The sequence below is a fragment of the Lepidothrix coronata genome, unplaced genomic scaffold (assembly GCF_001604755.1).
Source record: "Lepidothrix coronata isolate B3197 unplaced genomic scaffold, Lepidothrix_coronata-1.0 Scaffold8, whole genome shotgun sequence".
Lineage (NCBI taxonomy): Eukaryota > Metazoa > Chordata > Aves > Passeriformes > Pipridae > Lepidothrix > Lepidothrix coronata.
The window spans coordinates 6,499,918-6,516,762 of NW_016690188.1; the positions used below are offsets into that span (position 1 = coordinate 6,499,918).

The 16,845-nt window shown below is 61.9% G+C and overlaps 2 protein-coding genes across 3 annotated transcripts in view; one reads left to right on the forward strand and one right to left on the reverse strand.

The window, feature by feature from the left end:
- LDB1 (LIM domain binding 1) overlaps positions 1–2,558 on the reverse strand; it is a 29,560-nt gene extending 27,002 nt beyond the window's left edge. Inside the window, exon 1 of the mRNA XM_017803975.1 lies at positions 2,448–2,558. The gene's annotated coding sequence lies outside the window, so the exon portion shown is untranslated. The remainder of the gene's footprint in view (positions 1–2,447) is intronic.
- PPRC1 (peroxisome proliferator-activated receptor gamma, coactivator-related 1) lies at positions 729–16,612 on the forward strand. Of its 2 annotated transcripts, XM_017803970.1 has the most exons (14): positions 729–904; positions 6,978–7,118; positions 7,260–7,415; positions 7,848–7,964; positions 8,342–11,084; positions 11,581–11,634; positions 12,024–12,084; positions 12,436–12,521; positions 12,687–13,485; positions 14,937–15,110; positions 15,283–15,346; positions 15,551–15,672; positions 15,829–15,980; positions 16,262–16,612. In XM_017803970.1, exons 2-14 carry the CDS (start codon positions 7,059–7,061, stop codon positions 16,363–16,365), a joined length of 4,692 nt encoding a protein of 1,563 aa, XP_017659459.1. In that variant the 5' UTR covers positions 729–904; positions 6,978–7,058; the 3' UTR covers positions 16,366–16,612. The 2 variants fall into 2 exon arrangements, with proteins under 2 accessions (XP_017659459.1, XP_017659460.1); XM_017803971.1 differs by lacking the exon at positions 729–904 and having other exon boundaries at positions 6,125–7,118; positions 7,263–7,415.
- Positions 16,613–16,845: the final 233 nt, after the last annotated feature.

Below are 16,845 nucleotides of genomic sequence, written 5' to 3' on the forward strand. Positions count from 1 at the left end.
GTGGGACCGGTGTGTGAGGGGGTCCACTGGTGGGGGAGAGAAGGAAGGGGCAAAGGGGTAAGGGGCCCCCTCTCAGCTCTGAGGGCGCTGCCCATGGGGTTTGCAGCTTCGGAGCGGGGAGCGCTGCCCCCAGACCTGCATGGGTGGGTGAGGGTCCTCAAGGCTGGGGGGAGCGGTGCGGAGCTGAGGCGGCCATCCTGCCCCCCTCGGTCTTGGGTGAGCGCAGAGGGGGTGCTCATGGGGATTTCCAGCCGGGGGACGAGAGGACACCACGGGTGTTCTGCATAGAACAGCCTGCATGGGGCCGGTGCTTTTTGGTACCTCGTGAGTCTCCCAGCCCGGGGCACCGGGAGGAGACAGCCCCGAGGCAGCTGTGGGTGGGAGGGAAGGGGCCAGGCAGGGCCAGGGGGCAGGAAGGAAGAGGGTTCGTAGCGGTGCTTGGCACGTGCAGGACATGGTGGCTGGCATTTTCTGCACCTTGTGCAGGGGTGGCAGGAGCTGCCAGGCAGGAGGCCTGGAGCTGCTCGGGTTTGTGCTGCACTCTGTGCCCGGCAGGAACATGATGGCATCCCTAGAGAGGCCTGGGGCTGGAGAGATGCCAGGGCAGAAGGAGCAGAGTGCCATCCGGACAGGGTCTCCCTGGGTGCAGCCACCCCAAGAGGATCCCACCAGGGATCCTGCCGCAGCCCCACGTGGTTCTTGCAGGACCCTGCACAACGCCTGTGGGGACAGAGCCTGGCATGGCCCCAGTGAGGGCAGGTGCTGTGCCTCTGCTGCCTGCAAAGATGCAGCCCCAGCCCCATGGTGGGAGCAGCAGCCCTGGCTGACCAAACTGCCCGGTGGAGCCTGAGCCCCCTCTCCTCCTCCCTGAAGAGCCAATACCAGCCCATCTGCTCTTGCCTGGGTGAGACTCACATTTCTGTTTGCTGAGTGTCCTTCAAGCATCACAAGGGTTTGAGCTCTCTTTTGCAAGCTGTGCCCATTAGCCCCAAGCAAGCTGCCCACCCTGGGTGCTGCACAGGCTGAGCCTGGGTGGCCCCAGGCAGCATCAAGCTGTGCCTGGCCAGGGAGTGGTGACAACACAGGGAGGGGAGGGAGGGGAGCCAGGGATGTAGTATGCGCATTTTCCTTTCTGCCTGTTGTTTGTTTTCCTTTATAAACCAGCAGGAGTGCCTGGTGTTGGCCTGTGCTGGGAAAGCATCTGGGCTGGGGGTTGTGCCAGGTAAGGGAGGTACCTGCACATGGGACTCCCTCTGATCACACCCCAGGGACCCCACGTGTAGGGAATATGGTCCCATGGGCAGGCTAGGCTAGGCTAGGCTTGCTCTGTGAGAAATTGGCCTTGTTGTGCCACAGAGTCCTGCCACACACAGGGACAGAGGGATTAGGCAGGTCACTGCATGCCCTGGATGTGCCCCAGGGATCAGACAGGGAGGGAGAGGAGGTGCAGAGCAGGAGGAGAAAAGCTGTGGGGCTCCAAAGGGGAACGTTGTTCCACATCCCTGTTGGCAGGTCCCTGGGTGCTTGGTCATGGATGGCCTCTCCTCAGGCCAGTGGAGACAGACATAGGCATTTCCAAAGTGACTTGTTCCTTGCTTTAGATGTGTTGTGCTCAGGGAGCAGCAGTGTCTTCTAGAGGGGCAGCCCCTCCTGGGCCACAGTAAGCCTGGAGCACTTGCCCAGGCTCCCCTGATTCCTCCACAGTGCCAGGGGCAAGTGCTGGCCTGAGGAGCCTGTTATAACTATCTCAGTCCCCTGTGCTCCAGGGGTGCACTCTTGTGCCCTGTGTTCTCTAGAGCTCACACATGGACCCCAGCCCTGGAGGAGGACATGGCTGCCTGGCTGCTGCATTTTGGCCAGAGAAGAGTGCCAGTGAGAGGCTTGAAGGTGCTATGGGCTTGTTGGAGGAGGAGGTGGGCAGCTCTCCTGGATGAAAGCAGGGAGGAGCAGCCTCTGCCAGGCAAGAGTTGAGGTGGGACAAGGTTAAAGTCCCTTGTGGCACAGGTGGAAGGAAGTAGAGCAGCAGGATAAGGCTCTGTGTGTCAGACAAAGGCCAGCTTAATGACCAGGCACACAAGGCTGAACAAAGGAGCTCTATCCTGTGGATCCCCAAGGGAATCTGGCCTGGGCAGGTGTGTGCCCCAGAGGCCAAGACAATTAGCTCCTGCCAGGCAAACCCTGCACCGCAGAGCTCCTGCCACATGTCCGTCCTGCACCTGTGCTACTGTAAGCACATCCCTCAGCTCTGCGAGATGATCCTGCCGTCTGGGAGCCAGAGAAAAAGCCACAGGAGGTGACATTCCCAAAGGGACTCTGGGCTTACTGAACAGAGGGTACCGAACAGAGGCAGGCCAAGCACTGTGCACACTGTTCTCCCCTGCCCCTCCTGGGGAGCCGGGCTGGACCGCAGCTGGGTCCAGTGTGCCGAGTTTGATTCCCTCCCATACCTCACGTCCTCCAGGCGATTTTCTCTGTGCCACCTCTGCACGGCAGCACAAGCCCAGACAGTGACTTAGTATCCGGTCCTGCTCCACAGCCGTGTCTTTCACTCCCGATGGTTCTTTTTCATTCCCCCGTGCCCGCCACGCGTGCGTGTCACCCCCAGCAGTCCCGCGCGAGGCTGGGCTCAGCGGAGCACCATTGGTGCTGCCGCACAGGCACCTCCGGCAAGGGGCAGGCTCACAGCCGTGGGACGAGCGGCGGACGGGAACAGCTCTGTCGCTGGTTCCCGGCAGTCCCCCGGGATTAGCGGGAACCCGCGCGCCGGCCGTGCCCACGTGTGCTGCGGCGCCGCGGGAAAACGCGCGCCCGCCCCGCCCCCAGGGGGCGCCTCCCGCCAGTGACGGCCGCCCCGCCCACCGCGCGCCGCGTGGCGGGGCCAACCCTCCTCTCCCCCGCCCGCCACAGAGATGGCGGCGAAGCCCGAAGTCCTGCCCGCGCTCAAGATGGCCGCCCGCCCCACCGCGGTCCGGCGCCCCCTCAGGCCCGCGTCCGCCGCTAAGCGCGCGGCTGGCGGCGAAGGGGTGCGCTCCCGGCGTGCCGCGCGCGAGGCGGGGCGACGCGGAGGCCGCCGGGAGCTGTAGTGAGGGGCGGGCGGCGGTCACGTGCCGCGCCCGGCAGTGGCCGCGCTGGGAGCGGAGGTGCCAAGATGGCCGCGCGGCGGGGCGGAGCGGCGCCCGCAGCCAGCGGGGCCAGGGCCGGCGGCGCTGCCGCCACGGCCGCTCCGCGCGGTCTGGCGGGCGGCGGAGCCCTGCGCGAGCCGCCTCTCCGCGCTGGCAGCCCCCTGCAGGTGAGCGGCGGCCGCGCGCGCCGGGCCGCGCCGTGACACGTGGAGGCCGGGGCGGCTCCCGCGGCGGCAGCACCACGTGTGCCGGGAGCGGGCCCGGCGCGCTGGTGGCGGGCGGGGGATCAGCGCGGGCCGGGGGCGCCTCCCCTGCACCCGGAGCGGGGCGCCCCTTCTGTGGGCCGAGGAGTGGGGCGTCCGGGGCTCTCCCACCGGGTGGGGCGGTGGCGGCGCCTGGAGACCCCGGGGAGGGGGGGCAGCACCGCGGCCCCGGGACCCGACGGGGCGGGGGGGCCCGGTGCCCGCCGCGGGAGGTGACGCCTCGGCCTTGAGGAGTGTGAACCGGCGGGACGCCGGGCCAGCCATCCCCCCGCGGTCCCCCCATCCCGGCGCCGCCCTGTGTCACCTGCGGCTGCGGGGAGCGGGGAGGGAGCGGTTTGGGACACCCATACCTGCTGGTTTCGGTGGAGGAACCGAGGGTGCAGGACGTGGTGGGCTCCGGGAAGGGGAAGGTTCCCCGAGCCGCACCAGGGGGTTATCCCCGGGAAGCGGGGCTTTATCCCGGGGTAAGTGGCTCTGGCGCCGGAGCAGGTCTGGGGCGCGGCGCTGTCGCCGCCACCGCTGTCAGTGGCCTCGGTGGGACCTGGCGGCGCCGGACTGAGCGCTGGGTGCCGGTGCGCTGCTGTGTGGACGGGGATGCAGCATCCCTGGACGGGACCTGGGGGTGCCTGCGTTGTGCATTTGTTGGGATTTCAGGGAGCCCCGCGCCTCTGCCCCCCTCCAGGGTACTCCTGCGTGGCCGGGGGACTGCGGGGGAGACACCCCCCAATCCCGACCCCACACAGCGGGATGCCGAGCCCGTCTTGCCCCTTCCCGACGCGGGCAAAGTGGTCGGCGTGTGGGGAAGGGAGGTGTGTTCCAGCTTGATGCTTCCTGAAAGAAGCTGAGGAATCCAAGGAGCAACCTTTGGCTGTGCCGCGCCGGCCGGGCGGAGCCCCCCGAGTTCCCGGGCTCCCCCCGCGCCCTTGCCGGCAGCTCGGGCCCGGTGAGAGCAGTGCTGGCAGCCGGCCCGGGGCATGGCCGCCCTGTGCTCGGGGCGTAGCCGTCGCACGCCGGGCACACGTGTCACCAGCAGGAGCCTCGGTTATCTCTCCCGGGGACCAGAACAGCGGGCGCAGTGTCCCCTGCACAGGGTGGATGCCGCAGGAGCTGGTGGCCATGCTCAGGGCTCAGGCCATGTCCATTGCAAGCTGTTGGCTGAAATCCCAGCGCCCCACGTGTCCAAAACCTGCTCTGGGGCTGTGGATATCTCCCTTCTCCCTGGCAGTGCTGGCTGCTTGGGCAGAGTGTGGCCAGAGCTGAAGCCCGTCCTTGAACGTTCCTGTGACCCTCTTCCCTGCTGTAAAGCAAACAGAGGGAGCATGGGGGATGCCTCTCCTCAGTTAGGGGTCACAGAGATGTCTGTCAGGGAGGAGAGCGAGCAAGGGCACAGGAGCAGGCTGGGCTGGTTCGTACCCCCGCCCTGACGCACAAGTGATGCTCAAGCAACAAGAGCTGCAGGAGGTGCCTGGCCCCAGGTGGATCAAAGGGAGTCCTGGGGGAACACAGCCTGGCTCGCTGGTGACTCACGGCTGTGGGACTCCTTGCAAAGCGCTGAGTCAAGGAAGTGGAAGAAGGCTTGGGATTTCCCTCCCCTCCCAGGCTGTGGGCAGGAGCTGCGGGAAGAGGCCATTTGAATGGGAGGATTTTGCTTCCCTCCCTCCAAATGTCCAGTGCTGGTCATGGCTGGAAACCTCTTATTAGATGCTGCCTCTGGGGAGAGCCAGCCCTGTGGCCAGATGGGTAGGGCCATGCAACCCTGGAGGTGTCCCCAAGACCCCCTTGCAGTCAGCAGGCAGGGGTCAGCTGGCCCCCCTGTCCCTGGGCTGCTGGGGCTCCATCCTGCTGGCTCCACCGGTGGCCTGGGTGCCTCTGCCTGCCGGTCACCGCTGACTCAGGGCTGCACGCCGGCGCTTGAGCTGGGCGTGCGAGCCTGGATGTACTTCCCTGCTCCTCCCAGTATCTGCGTAAGGATTGGCCAGGAATCACAGCCAGGCTGCGCCTAGAGGGCTGCCAGTGGGCTCTGCGCCGGGCTCTGACCGGCAGCCAGCACTGGCTGAGGGAGGGGACTGGAGATGCTGAGCGGTAAAACTGCTTTGTCGCCTGATCTGCACAGTGGGGTGGTGTCCTGGTGTCACTGGTGGACTCCGCTTCCAGGCAGAGGGTCCTGGGACAGGCTGGCCCAGGCTGCCGAACTGACTGCGGAGCCCCAAACCACTGCAGGCTCCTGGTCTTTAAGGCTGCCGTGTCACAGGCTGGGAAGATCTGGGATGGGTGTCTGCGGGGCATTGCTGTGGATTTTCGGGCTTTGATTCCCAGCCTGTTCCTGGGATGCCTGTGTTCTGGGGTCACACGGGGCTCCTGGCTGTGCTGCAGCCAGAGGTGCCTGCTCTGTCTGATTGGAACAAGTCTCTGAAGAGCCCCAGGAACCAGGGGTTTGGGCATGTGATTTTAGTGCTGCCATATTCTAGGAAACACCTATTTAGTGAAATGCCTGCTCTCCCTCCATTGCAGTTTCCTGCTTGCTAGGCAGGTCCTATACAGGGACGGGGTACATTTTGTCCTATGTGGGATCAGGCTCATGCGAGCAGCAGAACCTGCATAAAACGTGGGTGAGCTGCATCAGATGAGCATCCCCCGAGGTCTGGCCGGATTCTCCCAGTGCTGCTCCAAGGGGAGGAAGACAGCTTGCTGCCTGATCCCAGCCAGCTTTGGGAGGGAGGTGCTGGTGACATGCCTATGCTGCTGCTTTGCTCTGTATGTCTAGCAGCTCTGCTCAGCCGGGGGCTGCAGCTTCTGCCCTCACCTGGCATCTGGCTTTTCATGCCTTTTCCTGGCCTTCCTGCAGCACTGGACCGTATGGCACCATGAAGTGTAGTGCAAAGACCTTTCTGAAGTTACTTAGCATTACCCAAACATCCCTGGAGGTGGCTGAGGGACAAGAAAGGATGTGGGGCAGGGAATTTGAAGGAAGAAGAATAACAAAGCTGTTTTGGTCCTGAATTGCAAGCACAGCGCATGTCCTCTTGTAGCCTGCAACAGAGGTGTTGGGGTAGGGCACCAGCAGTGGCAGCTGGCTACATCCCTGTTGCTGACTCCTGTGATTTGTTATGAATTTCGTAATGGTTTTGGGCTTATCTGAAGCGCCAAGAGCCGGAGCTGGGGGAGCGCGTGACAGTCCATGGGATGGCGGGAGCCTGCCTGTCCCCTCCCTGTCCCACATGAGCAGTGTGTGGTGTTGAGCAGAGGCTGCGGTTTTATCAGTTCATCTTTTCCAGTCACGCAGCTGCAGAGTGAATCAGGCAGAAATTTTTGGTTGGAGGCATCCTGGTAACCGGACAGGTCTCGGGCTGAAAGTGGCACACTACGTTGCGCAGTGGGGTGGATACTCCCAAAAGCAAGAGGGAATAATCCCCGTGCCAGCTTCTGACCTGCAGCCGTGTCTCACCTGCCTCCCCTGCATGTTTGGGGTTGGGGGTGCTCAGCCACGATTTGCAGCACAGGCTATCAGGAGCCCGTGTGTGCTGTGGAGGAGATCAGCAATGGTAGTGGGGCTGTGCAAAGTGTTCACCTGGCTCCCCATGCTCCTCAACAGTGCTTTTCCCTCGAGGATGACTTGAACTTAACATCGTTGGATGCAGAAACCATCTTGGAGGCTGAAGAGATCCTCGGGACAATGCAGAACTATCTCGACTCCTCTGTGATCTCCATCATTGAGGATCTCTCTCTGTGCGAGGTGGGAGCTCACACACGGGTGCGGGATGTGGTGGCCGGGGTGGCTCTGGCTGTGACGTGGGTGGCAGTGGCAGCAATGTCCCCCAGGGCCAGGTCTTGTGGCTGTGCCCTATCACCCTCTGAGACTGCCCCTGCTCTTTAGCAGAGCAAGGTCTGCCTGGATGTGCAGAACGAGCTGTCCTTGCTGACTGCCATCACGGAGATCTTGGACAGCACGGATGATGAGACCCTGTCCCCCTTCGACACCATCATGGATGCAGAGCTGCTGACCTCGCCTCGTGAGCGGGAGAATCCCTCGGTGAGTTGCAGGGCAGAGCCAGCCTGACCCCAGAACCTGTGGGAGGATGCTCAGGCAGGGCTCTGCTAGGTCCTGGCATGAGGGTGTCCTGAGATGGTAGGACCCTTGTCCCCAGTAACCTGGGATGGTTCCTCTGACTAGTAACATGAGAGAAGGGCTGAACCAGGCCTGGACACCCCCAGGACTCCAGGGTACTCCTGGGGGGCCATGCCTTTGCTTTGAGTCTTGCTGTAGAGCCAGAGATGTGCCAGAGGCTTTGGGGGAGCAGCACATCCCCAACCAGAGCTGCACATGCTGAGGGTGAAACAGGGCTGAGTTTGCTTCCAGACTCTGTGGAGTGAAGTGCGTGGTCACTGTGGGTCTGCGGGTGGCCTGTCCCTTCCAGCAGCATAAACCTGCCATTGTCTCATCATCTGTCCATCTCCTCTCCAGTTTCAGAAGTTTCTCACCTTGTCCCGTCCATTACTGGAATGTGAGAGCCCTGCCTTGGAGCAGCCCAAGGCTCTCAGGCCTCTCAGCAGCAGCAGCAGTGTCTCTGTGATTGGAAAGGTGAGCACCTGAGCAGGGGAATCTGAAGGAGCAGTGTTGGGATGGTGCTGGGATAACTGTCCCTGCTGCTGCCCCCAGCCCCAGCCCTCCCACCTGGCACAGGCATTCTTTTTCCCAGAAGCAATGCTTTTGCAAGGCACCAGTGGCACTAGGAGCAGGGCCTGCCCCAGGTGGTGGGTGCCGGGGACTGGGGATGCTCCCATAGGGGTGGCAGGTTTCCAGCTCTGTTGTGTCATACTGGGAGGGTCAAATGCATCCCAGCTTTTTGTCTGCCCAGGGGTTTGCTGTAGAGTTCCAGCAGACCCACAGTTGTCTGTGCCTGGGAGAGCTCTGGTGAAAGCCCAGGAGCTGATGCTTGCTGTGGTCCCCCTTCCCAGACTGATGCAGACCTGGCCTGGGACTGTGCTGCTCACGGCCTTGAGGACCCAGTGCTGCCAAAGAAGCAAGTCTGCAGCACCCCGAGACTGGAGAGGAAGGTGGGCTGGCACCGGGCCCGAGAGCAGCCCCTGCCACAGCGCAGTGATGGGGAGGAAGAAGAGGAGGAAGCTGCCTTGGGTGTGGAGCTAGACAGCAGCATGAAGGCTGTGGATTTCTGTGTGAGCAAGGCTGGGGCAGCAGGGGAGGAGCACGAAGACCCCTGCATCATCAACACAGGTGATGTGTCTCTGAGTGAGCTGGTGAAGTCCATGCACCCGTACTGCCTGCCCACCTTCACTGTGTGCCTGGACCCCGAGACTGAGCCCGTGGCCAAGGAGCTTCTGAGCAGTCCGGTCTTGCTGGAAATTGTGCCTGGCGAGGGAGAGAGTGTGGAGATCCCTGTGGTCCTGCAGTCCTTGGCTCCCAGCTCCCTCGATCTGGAGCTCCAGCTCCCGGGAGCAGAGGAGGGTACCAGGGCATCAATCCCAGAGGATAGAGAGGAGCTGCCAGGAGCTCCAACCCAGGAAACTGGGGTGGAGGAGAAGAAGGAGGAAAAACTGCCTGGGAAGGAGCCCTCTTGCACTACCCCAGAAGGCACCTCCCCACCAGAGGCAGCAGCACCTGGAGCCTGGAGTCCCAACAGCAGCTCCTGGCACAGCACGGAAGCCACAGTGGGTGGGAAACGCGAGTGTTCTGAGAAGGGACGGGGCCGTGAGAGAGCAAGGAAGAGTCGGAAAAAGAAAGCAGAGCTGGACCAAAGCAAGCAGGCCAGGCCTGGCAGGGACTGTGTGGCCCACCGGCTTCACTCTGCTGGCTCTGGGCAGCCCCTGGGCCAGCTGGCCACCAGCCGTCAGCGGGCAGCATGTCCTTCTGTCCAGGTCTCAGACTTCCTGGCACAGCAACTGGAACGAGCCCGGAAGGAGGGGCAGATGGAGCTGAATGCTGAGCGGGCGCCACAACCCCGGGGCAGGCCCCGGATCACATCAGGGGCCTTCCTGCCCAAGAAAGTGCAGCAGGAGCTGCAGAAGGTGCCATCACCAGAAATGGTGAGTGTGGCCCCAGAGAAGAACAAGACCGTGGTGCCTCTGGAGAAGACCACACCAAGCGTGGAGGGGCAGCCAGCAGCTCCATGTCCCAGCCCGACAGACCAGGCTGAGGGCCAGGGAGATTCACAGACATCTGCTGGACAGAGCAGTGGGGTCTCGGAGGCTGCCTCTCAGCTCCTGGAGCAAGGTGTGCAGTTGGAGCCCCCCCAGAGCCTGCCAGCAGCAGAGCCGAGTGAGGGCCTGCCCAAGGAAGCCAAACCCAAGGCACTGAGCCTGCGGGAATACCGCATCCGCATGCTGCACCGCCAGTCCAGCCTGGGCAGCAGCCAGGAAGGCAAGAAGCAAGTGGCCAGCAAGTGGCCCAGCGTCCCCGAGCCTCCAGCGGAGCTGGCAGAGATCCCCTGCCTGGTGTCACCCAAGCGCTCTGCCACCGATGCAGACAGTGCTCAGGAGAGCCTGGAGAACCCCACCAGCCCCACTGCTGGCCCTTCTGCTGGCAAAGCTCCCACTGCTCTGGCTTCAGCTACGGCACCTGCCACGGCTCCACCACCCCCATCAACACCAATGCCTTTTGCTGCACCAAACGTGCCCCCAGCCGCTGGGATGGCCCCTGCCGGGATGCCGCCAGCCTCTGCCGGTGCTTACACCCTTTACCCACCAGTGCCTTCCTGGCCCTGTTTCAGCCCCCAGCCCATGGGCTGCCATGGTTTGCCCCCACCTCCTGTTGCCAACTCCTCCAGTGCTTTTCACATGGTGACTGGCCTCCCGCCTCCAGCCATGGCCTGGCCCCCACCGGCTGTGCCACCCCCACCTCCATTTGGCCCTGGTGGACCCTATGCCCCAGTGGGGTGGGCACCGCCATCCTACTGGCCAGGAATCCCCCTGCCACCTCCGGTGCCTGCCCTGGCATACAGGGACCCCAGAACAGCAGCGCAGGCTGCCACTGCCTTCCCAGCTGGCAGCCACCCCAGCACAGCCCTCCTGCATGGGCAGCTTCCCGCCGCCCCTGCGCTCAGCTGCCCGGAGCCACCGGCCTTCCCTGCCCAGCCACCTGGCCTGGCCGGCGAGATGGGGGCTGCAGGTGGCCCAGCCAGGCCAGCGACCAGCAGGGTACCGGACCCCAAGAAGCAGGCACGGCTGGCAGGGGAGAGCTCTCTCCCCAAGGCCCCTCCGGCTCCTGCCTCAGCCCAGCCTCTGCCAGCCCCCTCGGTTGCCGCTGCCCAGCCCAGCAGGGTCCCTCCTGCAGCACCAGCCCCCAAGGCTGCCCCTACTCAGCCTCCAGAAGAGCTTCAGGCTGTAACTCCCACCCAGCTCCCGAAGGCCCCCCCAGCTGCCATGCACTGCCCTGTGGAGGTGTCCCCTGCCCCTGGCCCTGTTGAGGAGTCCCCTGGCACCTGCCCCACGGAGAAGGCTGTAGGGCCAGGCAAGGGGACAGTGGAGAGAGCTCTGCTGGAGCCTAAGGCAGCTGCTGGGCAGGAGCTGCCTGGCCAAACATCCACCTCCCAGGCTGTGGCACCACCACCGAAAGCATGTCGAGAGAGCAGCCTGCCCAACAAGGCGCCCGCTGTGCGGCCGTGGAGGCACCAGCCGCTCCTCAGCCCAGCACAGCCCAGTGACAGCAGCAAGGACATTGTGCAAGCCTTCATCAGCGAGATCGGTGAGTGGGAAGGTTGTGGGGCCATGGGTTGAGTGTCACCAGCCAGTGAGGCTGCAGTGCTGCTGGCAGCCCGCCCAGCAGAACCAATTCCTTCCACTTCTGGTGGTGAGGGTGGCAAAGCTATGCCCATGGACTTGCAGTCTCTTCCCAGTGCTCTGCTAGGATGTTGCCTCCAGAGGATGGTCTGGGCTGGCTGTGCCCAAACTGGTCCCTCCTGGGTTTGCAGAACTGCATGCTCCTGTCCTTGCTGCAGGAGGCACAGAGCTGCTGCAGGAGGCACAGAGCTGCTGCAGGAGGCACAGAGCTGCTGCAGGAGGCACAGAGCTGCTGCAGGAGGCACAGAGCTGCTGCAGGCTCTGCCACTGCTTCTCCTCCCAAGTGCTTGCCCCATCATCCAGGGAGGCTGCTGCTGGGGGAGGATGGGGTTGGGATGCACCCCTGTGGTGCCAGGAGGATTTTGGCTGACCTGACTTGCTGTGCTTTCTCCCTGGCCCAGGGATTGAAGCCACCGACCTGTCCAGCCTGCTGGAGCAGTTTGAGAAGTCTGAAGGTGCGGATGCAGCGTGCCGTCCCTTGTGGGGCTCCCTCTATGCCGTGCTGGCCTTTCTGGGCTGCCCATGCTCCCTGTGGTGGGGTGGGAGTGGAGGGGCTGTGATGCTGCTGCCTGTGGGCTCGTATTACTCTGGCCAGGTGCCTTGTCCTGGGGGTGTCTCTGCCTCCACCTCTTTCTTGGCCTGTGAAAGCGGCCAGGGGTCCCCACGGTGACCAAGGGGGTGGTGAAGAGTCTGTGAATGAAAGGGGATGTGCAGCTCCTCTCTGCAGGGAGCTGGGTTTGGGATTCTGTGAAACTCTTCCCTGTCTATGCCTGGGGTGTTCTGTGTGTCCCCTGTCCTCCAGTCCTGGCCTCTCACCATCCTCACCTACCTGCTCTCTTTTTAGCCAAGAAAGAGGAGACTCCTGTGCAGCCCACCGAGGACAGGAGGCCGACAGGGAGCTCCGGGTGAGTACCAAGACGTGGGCAGCTGTTGCCCCAGTGTGGAGCCTGGCAGAGTGCTGAGTCTTGCCTTTGGTGGGGCCATGGGACAGCTCTAAGTCCTGGCAGGATGCGAACTGTGCTGTGTGTACCAGCCCAGGAGGGGATGAGCTCGTCGCTGGACTGGGGCCAGAGCTGGCACTGAGTGGGAGAAGCAATGATGAGCATGACCAGGCTGTGCAAATTCTGTCCTTGCAGCTCTCTTGGATCCTCTGTCCCTCTGGACTGGCCATTGGTGCAGCTTGAATGGGTGCCCCAGGTGTGGGGACTGGGGCTGGGCTTTGCCTGCCGCATTTGACAAAGCTTTCCCTTTCTTAGGCCTGAGATCCAGCAGGATGGACAGACTCAGCAGGACAGGAAGCCCCCGGATGGCTTGCATGCCTCTGAGCTGGCCAATGTGGCAGGTAATGAATACCTGGGATAAAGCAGGGGAGCCCATGGTGTCTTGACAGAGCTGTTGTGGGGCTGGGAGACAGCCTGGGGAGTGAGGGAGGCCTGGCCATGAGGGAGCCCAGCTGGGCAGGTTGCATCAAGGGGCTGCTCTTGAAAGCCTTCTGGTACTCTCACAGGCCTCACTCCCCCAGCGACACCCCCCCATCAGCTCTGGAAGCCTTTGCCTGCTGTCTCGCTGCTAGCCAAGACCAAGTCGCCTGGGTCTGCATCCCAGGAAGGGTCCCAGAAGACAGCCAAGCCGATGAAAGCCAAGCCACTTCCCCCAAACAAGATCCAGGGGAAGAGTGTGGTACTGGCCCCCACTGGCACAGCCCCCAACCACGTGTGCTCGGGAGACCATGACTACTGCATCCCAGCTGTGGCACGGCCGGAGAGCAATAGTATCACTGGCACACAGCCCCCTGCCAGGGGCGGCTCCCGCTGGAATGTCAAACGCCACCGGGACATAACTATCAAACCCATCTCCTCCTTAACCAAACGGACGCTGGACCAACCTGAGCCCACCCTGCCAGCCCCCACCACCACTGTGAGGCCCATCCAGGAGCCAGTGGGGACGGCCTGCCTAGCCCCCCTGGATTATCGGACTACCATCCCCAACAAGGCTGCCACCAGGTGCAGCAGTCCCCCCACCTCGGTGCTCCTGTCTCCAGCTGCATCCCCGTGCCGGGACCAGGAGGTGCGGACTCCCAGTGCCCAGCCCAGCCATGCTGCTGCCAAGAGGTCCCTGCGCTGCTACCGGAGACCCCAGGACTCACCCAGCCCCTCTACTGACAGCTGGAGGGCTGGCCGGAGCCGTGCCAGCCGCTCCTTCAGCTCCAGTTCGGATGGAGCTAGCGAGTCCTCGTCTTCATCTTCATCCTCGTCCTCCCGATCCCGGTCACGGTCATTCTCCCCACCCCCCAAGCGGTGGCGAAGGTAAACTGTGCGTTGTTTGTTGCTTCTCTTGGGGCAGTTGTCTGGTGGCTGGTCTTTTGCAGGTGCCCAGGCACCTCTTTATGGTCCTACTTGATGGCTGTGACCTTTTTGTCATTGTGGCCCTTCTGAAGGGGTGCCTGGCTCACAGAGACTGTGGGAGCTGCTGTGACACCCTGCCTGTGGGTGTCTGGCTGAACCCCATATCTGGGCAGGTGCGCCTGCAAAGCTACCACTGAGCCAGGATTCCTTATTCCTTCTGGAACATGGGTTCTTGGCTGCATCTTGGCTCTTGGATGCTTTTTCTGGGGTATTACTGCAGGTGTTTGTGTTTGTGCTATGAGGCTGCTGCAGTCCTAGGTGTAAAAATGAGAGGAGCTGCAACAGAGCTCTCCAGGGAGCTGCTGGAGGCAAGCAGGGAAAAACCCGTCTGGCTTGGCTGCCTCAGGGGCTCCCCGCGCTCCTTATGGAGGTGGTTATGTAGGGAAATGGGACAGCTTGGTCTCTGTGGGACGCACTTGTTTTGGAGTCCTTGTGCATCTGAGTGAAGCACAGCCTGTCCCAGCTGGGCTGGGAAGCACTGGAGCTGGCAAAGGGATTCTCTTGTCCTTTCCTGGTTGTTCAGCCAGTTCTGGAGACATCTCTGGGCCCAGAGACAACTAAGACCCCTCCATTGATGACCAGTAAACGTAGAGGCTGGAGCTGGAAAAGAGGTATATAGTACCATGTCCCAGGGCTGTGCAGCTTGGGGACTGTCAAGTGACACATCTGGTTTGGCTTTCCAGCAAATGCAGCTGGCCTAGTGCTGAGAAATGTCCCTGTGGACTGTGCCATCCTGACTTGCTGTGCTCCAGGAGAACTTGTGGCAGTACCAGGCATCATGCCTTGCCAGGCCTGGGTTTGCCTATGGCAGGGGCCACCATTGGGCAGCATGGCTGGAGATGGACTGTGCTCCTGACTGGAGGCAGCACAGCTTGATCCCAGAGAGGTTTTGGTCCTGCTGCCCTTAAGCTCTACCTGACCCTGCCAGGGAAGCTCTTGCAGTCTCCATTCACCCAGCTGTTGCATGGGACACGGATGTGATGGCTCCAATGTCATCCTGTGCATGGTGCAGGGCTCAGCACAGCAGTCCCAACCCCTCCTGGACCATCCTGGTTGCAATCCTGTGCTTCACAGTTCCCGTGGGACTGTTTCTTGCTCTTCAGGGGCTGTACCTGCTGTGAGCCTGCTCCCTTCTCTCTGCGGTGTTGGAAGCCAAGTGGAGCAATATCTCTGTAGTGTTGTTACTGCTCTGGCTATCTTGGGCAGAGGTTTCCACAGTCCAGTTCATCCTGGGGATGGGTCCTGTCCGAATGGGGTGCTGGATACTGTGGGGAGGATGGAGGTGTTTTTCATCTTGGAGCCTCGTGGTGCTGGCCATGGGGAGAGCTCAGCTGTGTCTCTCCTTCCCCCAGATACCGCTCAAGATGTTCCCGCAGCTCCTCCTCTCGCTCCAGCTGTGGGTCATGTGGCAGGTCCCGTGACAGGTCCTCATCCTCATCATCAACATCCTCCTACTCATCCAGGTCCACATCCCACAGCCAATCCCGCTCCCCCTCACCCCGCAGGAGGAGTAACAGGCGGAGAAGGTGAGCATGGCCACCCTGCAGGGCTGTGAGTTCTTCCCAACCCCTCTCCCAGCCTCCTGTGTCCTGGGCAGGAATGGACCCATTCCTTCAGTATCTCCCTTGTGTTTGGAATTACTCTCTTCTGACACTCCCATGATCCGGTAGCTCATGTGTTTGCTTTCTGCCCTGCCAGATACAGTTGCGATGCACAGGACCACTACCAAAGGCAGAGGATCCTCCAGAAGGAACGTGCAATAGTGAGTGCTGGAGGGCTGGGAAAATGGGGCTAAAGATTTGGGGGTCCACACTCTCTGTCACTTCAGAAAGCCACAGTGATGCAGCATTCAGGCAGCATTGCTGGGAGGCCCTGCCTGGCCAGGGCATGGTGCTGTGGGTGGCTATGCAGGGAGGGTGCTCTGTGGGAGAGGTCCTGCTCATGGATGGGCCATCCCTGCCTGCAGGAGGAGCGTCGAGTTGTGTTTATTGGCAAGATCCCCAGCAGGATGACACGGTCAGAGCTGCAGCACCGCTTCTCTGTGTTTGGGGACATCGAGGAGTGCACCCTGCACTTCCGGTCTGAGGGGTAAGAGCTATGGGGATGTGGGTCAGCCCCTTCCCAGGGATGGCTCCTCTTGGCCCTTTTCCCATTACTCAAGGGGGAAGTGCAGACCAAGGGGGGACAAATGTGTTTGTAACTGTGTTGCTGCTGATTTCCATCTTCCTTCTTCTCTGGTGTCAGGGATAACTATGGCTTTGTCACCTATCGCTATGCCGAGGAAGCCTTTGCTGCCATCGAGAGTGGGCACAAGCTGCGGCGCCCAGATGAGCAGCCCTTTGACCTGTGCTTTGGCGGCCGCCGGCAGTTCTGCAGGAGGAACTACGCCGACTTGGGTGAGTCGTGCAGCCTCCAGGTTGAAGGTTTGGCACCTCCTTCCCCGAGTTATAGGGGGTCCCCATCCTTGGTGTCATTCAGGTTTGGCAGCAGGGCCACATACAGGCCTGTACTGAAGGGAAGTTGAATGGGGGCTCCCTGTCTCTCCAGTGCTGTGATGGAGGCCGGCCCAACTCTGGGTCTAGACGCTGTCACGTGAAGCAAGATGAGAAGAAGTTTGCTGTGGGGATGGGCAGAATTGTGTCAGTGGCTCAAGGCAGCCTCTCTCCATCTCTTCCAGATTCAAACCGGGAGGATTTTGACCCGGCTCCCGTCAAGAGCAAGTTTGACTCCCTGGACTTCGACACGCTGCTGCGGCAGGCACAGCGCAGCCTGCGGAGGTAGCGGCAGGCAAGGTGGAGCACCTGCCCCTGCTTTTATACTCAAATACAAAAGGCAAAAAAAGTGGAGAGAGAGAGAGAGAGAGAGAGAGAGATACGGGGTTTTTAAAAAAAATAAAAAGGAAAAAAAGAAATTTGTTTTATAACCAATATTTAAGGAGGATGGGTCACTGGCCTTCGATTGGAGGGGCCCGGGCGAGTGGTAGTCCTGGGCTTGTCCCAGACGTATAATAAATGTGGATACCCAAACAGCAGCACCGCTATGTCTCCTCCTTTGCATGGGCCATTCCCAGGCATGGACTCAGGCTGTGACCCCTCAGGACGCCGAGGACTCTGCTGTGGTCTGGCCCCATGAGGCATAGAACAGGTCGGGGTCTGGGCACAGGAGTGGGGTGTCTGTGGAGAGTGGGGCAGGACTGCGGTCACCGAGCCTGCGACTGTCCCTGAGACAGCCTGCAATGGCCTGGCACGGGGTGAGCGCCTC